This window comes from Sinocyclocheilus anshuiensis, unplaced genomic scaffold (assembly GCF_001515605.1).
Source record: "Sinocyclocheilus anshuiensis isolate Anshui unplaced genomic scaffold, SAMN03320099.WGS_v1.1 scaffold222, whole genome shotgun sequence".
In the NCBI taxonomy this organism is placed as follows: domain Eukaryota; kingdom Metazoa; phylum Chordata; class Actinopteri; order Cypriniformes; family Cyprinidae; genus Sinocyclocheilus; species Sinocyclocheilus anshuiensis.
In genome coordinates this window covers 1,261,212-1,273,253 of record NW_015542408.1, presented here as the reverse complement: position 1 = coordinate 1,273,253, position 12,042 = coordinate 1,261,212, and the positions used below count along the sequence as shown (strand labels likewise).

The following is a 12,042-nucleotide window of genomic DNA, read 5'->3' as shown; positions in this document are numbered from 1 at the left end:
CAGGAAACCTTTGCAGGTGTTTTGAGTTGATTAGCTGATTGGCATGTCACCATATTCTAATTTGTTGATATAGTGAATTGGTGGGTTTTTGTTTGTGAGCCAAAATCATCACAATTAACAGAACCAAAGACTTAAACTACTTAAAATCTCCACCCCCTAGATGTGGATCCAACCCCGCCCCCTGGATCTTTGTTCTGCAGTGAGGGGCTACTGAAATAAATGACAACAAAATTACTATTGAACCATAGTTGCAGTCACATTAATAATCACTGTTTGTTGTTAAAAGGACAGAACAATATATGAATTTTACAAACGCAACAAAGTATTTTGGTGGAATTTGAAACTATGGTTGCCAAGTGTTGTATATTACTGCCTTAAAAATAAAAAAGTATTACAAAAATACTACTACTGCTAATAATAATAATAATAATAATATGATTTTTTCAACATTAATACATTTTTTTTTATGACGGTCGTCATGCCAACATGTTTAGTACACAGATGAACTTGGAGTCAAACTGCTGCTGTGTTTTCAAATCGTGGAACTTCTGGCTATCGTTTGTTAGGTCGTCCGTTTCCCGTTTAAAAATAAAATAATTTAATAATATGGCGGTTTGTTTGGTGCCGGATTTCCCAGCTGTAAGGATTGCCTTAGAGCATTTGGGCGAGTTAGGTAAGAAACTGTCTTTGTAGGCTATTTTGTGAACGCACGAATTAATACGCCAACTAGCGGCAAATACTTCAAGAACACAGATTTCAATATGAAGCCATCATTATCGATATATGAATTATATAAATTGACCTCTAATTTAGCCTATCTGTGAAGTGATAAATTCTTTGACACCTTACAGATAAACGACTGAGGGAAGAAGGGGTTTCATTTAGTCAAGAAGCAAGTCACCACCTGAGAGAGACAGCTGAAGCCATTAAAGAGCTGGTATTTTCAAGTATTTACATATTTTTTTACTTTAATCATAAAATACATGGGTTGTGGGTTGCAAAAAATGGGTAAAATATTCAGAATATTTAGTATATATCCAATGTGTAATTTCTGTTACGCAGTCATGTCCTTTATGTATGTCCTTTAACATTATAAATTGTATAAATTATGAAATTCAGAATTTTAAGAGATGAAAATCATATCAAATTGTTTCTTTTGTCATAGTTGAGTCAGTTTAGTTTGACTAGATGTTGCCATTTTGAGTGCAATCCACAACAGGCTACCATCTAACAAAATAAATCTAAATAAATTGGTAATTTCAGGCATTTCTTATTATATTCCTTTCTCTAATCAAATTGTTTCAAACTATTTTTTTTCTATTCTAAATATTGTTTTAACTGATAAACACTCAAACATCAATATCACTTTATATCCTGCTAACGGTACACGTTACAGACTTAAAATGATACTGCTTGACAGGAATGACCCATGTAGGCTATGTGTTCATTTCACTGTGGCATTCGTATTTAGGAATTATCTAGAAAAATAGCACGCGAGAAACTTGAAATTGAAACTATTGAGACAAGCAAGCTTCGACATCGAACAATGAACCTAGAGGATGACATCAGAAGTGAAATATCAGGTGAGTTCCTCCACAAATCCTTGGAAAACTGTTGAATCCATGAAGTATAAGTCTAAATATTGGGCCATCTCTGGCAACAACTCACCTGTAGCATAATGGTGGTTGGGAAACTGCTCAGGTAACTTCTTAAAGTTGTTTGTTGATGTTTTTGAAGCTTGTGTCACTGCAGCGAGAGAAGACAATGCTGCAGAGATTAATCGACTTCAGTCTGAGCTGAAAACTGTAGTAGATGACATACAATCCATGGAGGAGAAGCAACAACACATTGAACAAGAAAATGCTGCTCTGATGTGAGTATTCAAACATGTTGACTGAAGGGGGTCATGGGAAATGTAGTTCACATTGCTATTTCTACCATTTACCTCCCCCATACTCATTAAATCTGAAGTGCATACATTATTCAGTGCAATTGAAATAATTTAGGGTAGGACTATCTTTTTTTCTGACCAATGGCAGTTGAGGGGAGTGTTTGAGAAACCTGTTTGAAAACAGTCATTATTTTGTTCGGTACCACAGAAATAACACACAAATATGATAAAATACATGTTTAATTCTTCCTGTAATTATATTTCAGTCGGGAGAAAGAAAACATTAAAGGAAACTATGAAGATGATGTTGACCAGATGAATCAGCAGCTGTCAAACAAAGCTAGTATACAGATGATGTTAACAGAAAAACAGAATGAGATTCAGTCACTGAAGGACAAAATTGTCCAGGTGAAAACGGCCCAACAGGACCTAAAAGAACACATGATTCAGAAGAGTAAAACATTTGCTGACAGCAAACATGCTGTGGAAATAGAGGTAGACTGAGCTTGTTTGTTTTTTTTTTTCAAAACAGGATATATTTTCACTCAAAAGCTGTGATTCAGTTCATATTTTCCCTCTTTAGATAGAGGAAATTGCTCTTAAGATTAAAGAACAAAGAAAAATCAATGCAGGAACACGCAAGGAGCTGGATATCTTTACATCAGAACTCCAAGACAAGGAGGAGACAATCACACAGTGTAAAAAAGTAAGCATCTACATACTTTGTACAGTGTCTAAACAATATTACAATAATGTTGGCATAGAACGATTGGTATGGCTTGCTTTATTCATCTGGTTTCAGCATATATCCCAGATGGAGAAAAACATCGCAAGAATGGCAGCATCTAAAATTATGTACAAAGAATGGCTTCATGAGGAGAAAAGTCAGAAAGACGAACTTGATCGTCAAACGTAATCAGTGACTGGTTTTAACATCAAGCAGTGCTGTTTCCTTCACCTCTGGTCAACAGAAATCAGCTTTTGTTATTCATAATCAACAGGGAGTCTCATGAGCGTGAACTTCTTGAACTGGCAGAAGCAATTGAGCAGAAAGTTCAGGTCCTTCAGGAGCAGATGGTGGAGGTAAGTAGAGGTAGACATCTTTGTGAAACTCCTGACACTAAACGAATGGATGCTCCATAATACACTCTTTTCGGACGGGATCAAAACCCTCAAATCTCTGTCTTTAGATGTCAGATCTGAAGCATCGATTTCCTGCCTCTGGCCGGTACCGCTGAGCACCATCACATTGAGCTTTTAAAATGCTTTCCTTCAAAGACACAATGTGCATAGATGACCTTTAACACAGCTGAGTGCTGGACTGCCCTTAGATGTTAGATAGTTCAAGCAGTCAATAGATCTGCACCTGGTCTGGATACATGAACATCTATCTATCCATATATCTGTCTAGGCTACCGACGGTATACGGTGATGCTGGTTATGCAAGATACAGGAGGCGATTACATGTCAGTGTTAAAGGGGTCATATGATGCTTTTTTAAAGATCATTATGCTTTTGCTTTCGCACTGAAACACACAGCGTCTCCCTGACATGGCTGCTTCAACACTAACTGCGGTTATTGAAACCACGCCTTCTTTCTTTGCATGAACATTTGGGCAGCATTATGCAAATATTTCCACATAGTGAGGTAGATATGTGGGGGCGTGTTAGAACGAGCCGTTTTAGGGGGGCGTGGCAGAGTCTTAACTTTGATAAAGAATATCTCTTTGGTTTTGAGACTTTAGTCTTTGCAACTTCAGGGATCTTATCTATGCACAATCAGCTTGTAACACTCCAAAGATAAAGGAAAACTTGAAATCGCATCATATGACCCCTTTAAAATAAATAAATAAATGGAATATAAATAAATAAAAATGACAAGAACACATAATAAAATAAAATGGTAATATTAAAATGAAACTGAAAATATAAAAATACAAGCTATTTCAAAATATAAAATACTATAATAGTATATAAACAATACTAAATAACACCGTTACCAGTGCAAAATTGCATATTGGTTAAAAGAGGAAACATTATGAATGAAGCTTGCTTAATAAAAATAGTTTCTTAATCAATAACCTAAATAGAATAGCCTTAAATAAGGTATAATCGACTAATAAACAGTTTGCAGCTCATTCAGTTATTTAAACAATAAAAGTATTACTACAATGAATAAAACACCACTATCTAGAAGAAGAAGAAATATTCTATATCTGGTGTTGTAGAGGTTTGGAGATAACTCTAATTTAAATTAATTTTATTTTTTCAGTTTAATTTTTATTTTTATTCATTCATTCATAAAGAAGAAAGAAAGAAAGAGAGAGAAATTCTCTGTCTGTCTATTTAAACTTCATGGTAGTATTGATTGTACTGAATTTCATTTATTCTGATTTTAATAAAACAATTGGACAGGATGGTTTTCAATATCAGTGACATTTTAATGACATTTGTGGAAGGTGCTTGAATGTCATGCAGAAAACCTACATTTTAAGTATATGTTTTTTAATGCATATTAAAATATTTCAATATATAATATAATGCTTAATATTAATTTATTATTTTAACATTGTATAATATTTCATGTAACAGATCTTAAATTCTTTTGATTTTGGGGATCTAATCCATCCCTCGTTTCCACCGAGAGATGATGGTGAAATTTAATCTGGGTCTAAATCCGTTACCTAACACTGTAAGGAGCTGTGATTTCTTCTCAGATTGAATATGAGATAAAGGAAGAACAGAAAGTGAAAAGTGCTCTATCAGAGCCCCTCGCTAAACTGTCAGACATCTTCAGCACTCAGAGGAAAGAGGAAGATGATGTGATTGCTGAACAACACAGTCTGTCCAAACGGTACATTCGTCTCTTTAATACTCTTTCTTCTTTGCTTTATCATGATGACTAACTTGAAATGTTTAGATTTCAAGTGATCAATGTGTTCCTTTGTTTTAGGTTAGAGGAGAATAAACTGAGACATGATGAAGACGTTATATCCATTGCCAAATGTAGATTTGAAATCAAAAACATGAAAGAAGAGATGAGACAGCTTCACGACGCTAACATGTATGACCCTGTCTTTTGTTTTATGACTTTGTCTTACTACATTACAAGTAAATGGTTTCATACTGTGTGGTTGTCTCTCAGAATCAATGCAGATATGTTCAAAAAAACTCTGGAGGAACTGGAAGGTCAGTTGGCCAAACACAACACGAGCAGGTCTGTTTAACATCTTATTTGAATCTTTTATGATATATCTTCTACAGGGAACTAAACTGCAAAATGTACTTGAGAAACAAAATTGTGCACAATAATAAATAAATAATAAATTCATATACCCCAAATAAACGTAGTACTGAAAACACGAAAAACAAGCAGTTTATCTTGAATAAAGCTTCTCTTTGTTAAGAAATTGGCATTTTTTCTTTATAAATTAATTGTATAAATTAATTAGTATTTTTTTATTATCATGCACAGTTTAGCTAACAAGACAACAATACAGTTAAATTTTTTAGAGAGAAAAATCAATGCATTAAAAACTGAAATAATAAAATGCATAAAACAGATAAATCATTCAGCAAATTAACAAATAAAGTTTCAGCTGGTTTAATTCATGTTTAAATGTGGTTAAATGAAAAAATAAATGAATAATGTTTAAAACGAGTTTAACTTGATCTACATATGTCACACTGAGAATTGTTATTCATCCTCAAATCATTGTTTACATGGTCATTATCACATTAACATTTTTATATCCAGGGCAGCGGTTGAAGCTGAGAGAGAGAAAATAGATCAATCTCGCAAAACCCTTAAAGAGGAAAACGAGGAGTATGTAATGGAGATCAATGCAGCCATCGAGCAAACAGAGAAGAGATATGGAGAGCTGCTTGATGAGGTCTGACAGAAACACTAGACAGTAGTGGTGGAAATGCAAAGAGAAGTCACTGTATCTAAGGCATGTTGTTGTTTTTGTAGAAGAAGAAACTCCAGAACCATATATTATTGAATTTGGTGATAAAGGATCTTGCAGAAGAGCTGGCAAATTTAGAGGAAGTGGGAAAACAACTGGAAATGAACTACCAGGCTGAAATTCAACATCTTACAGTAAAAGAGAGAATCCATATTCATACACTTATTATAGGCTCAATAAAACATTTCAAGAGGGATGTGGTTTAGCTAAGCGTGCATCTGAAAACTAAAAATGCATGTCTTGTGTCTCAAAAGAGGGATGTAGAATCAATCACTCAAGCTCATACGGAGAAAGAGCAGGAGCTCAAGGACCAGGAGTCGATTTTAGAGACGGTGGAGTCTCAGTTTGACATTGACCACCTCAAACATCAGACTTTAAAAAAACAAATAACAGGTACAAACTTCATTTCTATTCTCCTCATGTAGCTCAACACTGCACCATACCTGAACTATGGAGTCACGAACTGGCCACCTGTTGTTTCTCAGCTAGCGTTTGCTTCTTTATGAGATATGATTTACAATATATAAGTGGGTCATTCTATAATTGCAAATATGAGAAATGAGAAAGAATACAGATTTACTTTTGCACTGTAAATGGATGTTTTTGACAGTTTCGCATTGGCAAATTCAATGGCATTTGTAGGATACCTGAACTTCTAAATGTTTTTTGTAAGAAATTTGTGTTTTTCTTTTTTACCAGAGCTGGTAGCCCAAAGAAAACATCTTGAGGTCTCCATTGAGGAGGTCACAAAACATACTGCTGCTCTCCTACAACCAAAGGTCAACATTAACTAAGCATTTTCCAATCGTGTGCTAGTTTACTTGATGGCTTTAGTGTCCATTTGTATGTTTGTAGGAAGATCTGAAAAGAGAGTTAATGACTTTGAGGGCCAAGCATATGGAGATGCTAACTACCAACGCTGCAGTGATCAGTGAAGTCGAAAAAAGCATCTATGAGAATAAGGTCATGCTGGAGCAAGTTACGGTGGAAAACAGTCGCCTGCATGTGGTGAAAACTCACACTAATCAGCACAAAGACACATACCCTTGTTAGCACGCCACTTGAGATGTTTTCAACTGTGATTTTCTTTTTTCAACAGCGCATTGAACAAATGAAGGAGGAAATATTGGATGCAAAGAAAGACAAGGAAAAATATATGCAAGAGGTCGAATGGATGAACGAGGAAGTGCAGTCCCTCTTTAGTGAGTCTTCTGACAATGACTTTTAACATTTTAAAAATATTCTGCTTTTAGTATAATGATCCAGAACCAATAATGTCTCTTTTCCATTCCCAGAGACTCTAACAGATACCTGGAATTCAAATATGCTGCTTAATGAGGTACAAGAAAACTTCAAAACACAATACAGTTAAGGAACGTTCCTGGTTCAATATAAATGATCTCAATCAATAGCACCTGTGGAGTGCTGTCAGTTATTTCTCGGTTTTTATAAAATACAAAACTGTGTGTAGAGTAAAGCACTTACAAAGGAAGTCTAATGGAAGCGCTTCCTGCTTTTAGAATTTCCTGTAAAGTGAGGGATGCCAAAAATATTTTCCATGGTAATTGGCAACAGATGTTATTCATCAAGATTAATGCAGTGAATCTAGAACGCTCCTTTAAACTGATGAACTTGCATGTTTTCTGATGTGGCTCTTAAAAACCTTTTTCTGAACTTGATGTTTTGCTGAAGGACTTTATCAGATGTTACTGTACAATAAATGAACTAATCTGGACTCTTTTACATTAGAAATCTGCAAATCAAGACCAAAAGATTGTGGAGAACATATACAATCTCATAGTGAGGATTCAAGAAAGAAAACATCACGTCAGCGACATCAACAACAGACTGGAGAAAGAGTTAGTAGGCATGAGCTCCGTGTTAGAGAAGCCAAACTTCAAAAACACTTAGATTTTACATTAATATGGAACAATATCTTCTGACATTTAACAGCTATTTTACAGAGACTTCAATAATTAAGAGCAGGTTTTAAATATTTAATAATAATTTTAAATGGATGACTATAGAGAGTAGGGTAATAAGGTTTCATTTGTGAGCATTAGAATACATGAACTAATGAGCAAACTATTTTCTACATGTATTAATCTTTGTTAATTATATCACATCTATGCGAAAATCTGTCACAGTTTATTCAAGTCAAACACAGCTGACAAACATTCATTTTCATAGATCTGATGGCAATGAATGTAAATCACCACCATGTATAACATATACTACTACATGTAGAATAAAACTGTAAAACATTAATATCTCTAATCAGTTTGTTATATTCCACACTTCACTGTAGAACGTATAAATATACATCCTTAATAAGAGAAATCTTTAATCAAGTTGTGAGGATGAGGGTCTGAGAACATTGAAAACTACATAATTATTCTCACAATACAATGTGTATGCAGATTTACATATTCAGCAGCAAAACAATCATATAATGCCACATGCAAATTTGTCACAGCATACCTTTTATAGTGTTAAGCTTTTATCCATGCATGAAAACAAAGCGTGTAAATACATACAATTATTTTTGGCACAACAAAGTTTGTCATATGAAAATGGTTAACATCAGGGCTGTCAGGAGATTCACAGACCAGCTGTTTCATATTTATCACACACAAAAAAAATACATTGTACATTACAACAAATTGTTGATTTGTTTCTATTCTTGACAACAGGTACAAATCACAAAAAATACCAAAACTTAAATGAGTCATATATACTTAAGTTACCATAAATTTACAAAAACATCGACTACTACTTTCCAAAATTCGCTTTCAGGATTCAAAGAAAAACAATTAGGTAAGAACATTCTTCATAAAGTATTTCATTTGATCTCTGTTCAATACACGCAAACAACAAATAGTATTAAAAGAAAACTTTATGGCAACATACTATATCATGAGCAATGACTATGACTCTTTGGTGTCCTTGCCAAAGGTGTCATTAAATTAAAAGTCTCTAACGTGAGTTTGAGGGAGGTGATTCTCCTACACAGGAAGTGACATCAGTGTCCATTCCCACCCTCTGCCAGAATTCTGTTTGGCTCTGTGAACCTGGCCGTCAGCAGGTAGAAGAGAGCAGGTCCAGGCACCAGAGCCAACAACGGCAAATCCTGCCCCAGTTTATCCAGTCGGGATATGGAAATGATACCATATGCATGGAGGAGCCAATGGCTGAAGAGAACCACGAGGCGTTTCTTCTTAGCCACAAGGTTTTTGAAAGACTGTGGGAGATAAGTCACAAAGAGTTTTAACACGTCTTTGAAAATGAAATAAAAGGCATTATGGGGGAAAAAAACAGTACACAATGTATTTACCTGTATCTCCGAAGCTGACATGTAAACTGCCAACGTGACCAAAGATAAGACCAAAATAATATATGGAAATGCATAATCTGATGAAATAAGAAAGGGAAATACAAGTGTCAACCAGAGATATTAGAATTAGCTAAAACTAAAACCATAAAAAAATGTTACTTGAAAGACAATAAACTTTAACTGAAATAAAAAAATAGCAATAAAAATAAAATGTATAAAAAAAATTTAAAAAAAAGGAATTTTATAAAAGCTAATAAAAATAAAACTACTAAAACTGTTACTAACTTTAAAATTAATTTTATTTTAATTCAAAAATAATTCAGATTTTAATTTCAGCTAGTTGCTGACTTTCATTTAGTTTAACTTAAATAACTAAAACTGAAATAAAAAGAATTAAAAAAAAAAAAATCAAAGTGACAAAAACAACAAAATGACTAAAATTTTAAATCAACAGAAAATTAAAACAGAAAATATCAAAATAATTAAAGAATCAAGATATTATTCTAATCTATATTAGTATCTCAGTGATAGTAAAATAATACTGATGTCAACTAGGAACACTTTCAAATGTTCATTAAAAAAGAAAAGAGTGACACTCACAAAGAAGTCCTCCTCCAACTGCCTGCAGGACAGTGAGGATGGGGAAGAAGTACAGCGCTGCATAGATGCTCCTGAAACGATCGGTCTTGCCTAAACCGCACGCAATCTTTTTAACCAGAAGTGGCCGCAGAAGCATCATAAAAACCAGACAGAAGGCGTAGTAGATCAACACGATGGTGTACCTAAAAGAACAGGTCATCAGAAAGCAGCAGAAATAACTGGTGTCTCAAATCAAATAAAATATCATTTTGCAAAGGCCACTCACAGAGGGAACACAGCCTCCTGCGTGCAGTGCAGAGTGGTGACGTAGTCGGGACTGGGGTTGTACAACATGGTGTACCAGTCAGAGAGCACCTTAACCTCACAGGAACGAATAGACAGTTGGCCGACAGGATCGTTGAGAAGCAGAGTCACTATGGCAGCAGCTGTGCACTCAAACAGAGCGGTAATATGCTGGAAAAGGGCACTAGAACTGGAGATGATATTAAGAGAGCATAGGTTAGTTTGAAGCTCACGTTAAAAAATGCATTATTCCAGTTTAAAGGGACAGTCCACCAAAAAATGGCAATCTCATTGTCAAACCTCATGTCATTCCAAACCTGTATGAGCTCCTTTTTTCAGCGGAACATAAAAGAAGATATTATGAAGAATGTTTCATAATCAAATTGTATGAAACAAAAAATGCAATGGAAGTCAACGAGAACAGAAACTGTTTGATTGCAAACATTCTTCATACCATGCTTCTCAAGAGAAATGTGATTTCTGTGAGTCTGAAGTCCCCCTTCCACAAATGAAGGCATTAAAAAGGTCATAAATCACAGCTGAAACTCTTAAATTCATAAAGCTATGGCATTAAACGTTGCATGCGCTACAAAAGAAGAAAGAAAAATAATAATCTTACTCAGTATTTTTGTTCTGTTTGCCAATACAAATATCTAAAAATGCATTTGCTTGAGATGAAAAGTCTTGTTTTCTGAGAAACTAAACAAAATTAATCGAGTTTATGCGTATTACAAGAACAAACATGTCAGCGGGGTATGAAAACTTGTTTTCCCTGTAAATTAAGTGGATTCTTCTGAGCCCATTAGCAGATATTTGTTCTTGTTTAAATCACAAACTCACTTCATTTTGTTCAATTTTTCAAAAAACAAGACTTCTTATTTTGTCATTTTGCTTCTCAAGTAAATATTTATCACTTTTTTGCAGCAAAGGCTATTTCCATATTCTAATGAATTGCTACAAGACATTTACATTTAGAGACCGTATTGATTCCTTACATTTTCTTTACTTGGTCTTAAATTTACCTTCATAAAACCTGCAGAAACCCTGAAGAAAGAAAAGCATAAAGGTGTGGAAAGGCGAGTAAATGATGACACAGTTTTCATTTTTGGGTGAACCATCACTTTGAGGGTTAATATTGCAAAACAAAACACAAACTAATCAGATCCGCACAATAATATTGCCACATATATCATACTATTGTTTAGAACAAGAAATTCTGCCGGCTACCTTTTCTTCCCAGAATACCACTCAATAAAGAACCAGTGCAGGACCAGAGGCAGCATCGCCATGAAGCCCAGGTACAGCCAATCATACAGCTCAGGAGATCCGCTGCATTCCTCACATATCTTTTCATAGTTAGTTCTCTGGCCACGAGGACAAACCTTGATAATAAGAGTGATGGAGGTTATTATTAAACCCCAAAATATTAAATCCAGTCCACAAAACACCACCAACTCTCCAATCATACATCAGAACAAGCAGAACTGTTCTCGAATGACCAGGCGATTACTGTTGCATTACACTCTTAAAAATATAAGTTTACAAAAGGGGGTTTTTGCAACAATGCTATTGAAGAACCTTTTTTAAAAGAACCATCAGGTGCTTCATGGAATCATACACCTATAAAGAGCCTTTATTTTAAAGAGTGCAACTGACAGTAGTTCTCAAATAAATGAACTTTTCCATGACATTCTAATTTATTGAGACGCACCTGTACATGTGTAGAACTAAAAGTAAAACGTATAATAATAAGGTCTAATTTGTTATAATAAGTTCATTTGTATTAACTAATGTTAACAGATTCAACATTTGATTAAAAAAAACATTAGTATATGTTTACATTAATATGAACCAAAATTAATAAATGCTGTAAAGGTTTATTCGTGTTCATGTTAACTAATGTTAAAGGGGTCATATGATGCGATTTCAAGTTTTCCTTTCTCTTTGGAGTGTTACAAGCTGATTGT

At 34.5% G+C, this 12,042-nt stretch overlaps 2 protein-coding genes across 2 annotated transcripts in view; one reads left to right on the top strand and one right to left on the bottom strand.

Moving 5' to 3' along the window:
- Window positions 1-606: 606 nt before the first annotated feature.
- Window positions 607-7,770, top strand: ccdc175 (coiled-coil domain containing 175). Its single transcript, XM_016492312.1, has 19 exons — window positions 607-673; window positions 852-937; window positions 1,472-1,583; window positions 1,738-1,873; window positions 2,158-2,386; window positions 2,475-2,597; window positions 2,694-2,803; window positions 2,893-2,974; window positions 4,609-4,745; window positions 4,845-4,955; window positions 5,037-5,108; window positions 5,649-5,784; window positions 5,865-5,993; window positions 6,114-6,252; window positions 6,559-6,638; window positions 6,715-6,867; window positions 6,959-7,061; window positions 7,155-7,198; window positions 7,609-7,770. Exons 1-19 carry the CDS (start codon window positions 607-609, stop codon window positions 7,768-7,770), a joined length of 2,211 nt encoding a protein of 736 aa, XP_016347798.1.
- Window positions 7,771-8,417: 647 nt separating this feature from the next.
- The window catches only part of LOC107693092 (JNK1/MAPK8-associated membrane protein-like), a 4,945-nt gene continuing 1,320 nt past the window's right edge, over window positions 8,418-12,042 (bottom strand). Inside the window, exons 3-7 of the mRNA XM_016492338.1 lie at window positions 11,303-11,457; window positions 10,059-10,265; window positions 9,794-9,975; window positions 9,194-9,270; window positions 8,418-9,100 (exon numbers count right to left, since the gene is read on the bottom strand). Coding sequence (XP_016347824.1) covers window positions 8,882-9,100; window positions 9,194-9,270; window positions 9,794-9,975; window positions 10,059-10,265; window positions 11,303-11,457 — 840 coding nt within the window. The 3' untranslated portion in view covers window positions 8,418-8,881. The remainder of the gene's footprint in view (window positions 9,101-9,193; window positions 9,271-9,793; window positions 9,976-10,058; window positions 10,266-11,302; window positions 11,458-12,042) is intronic.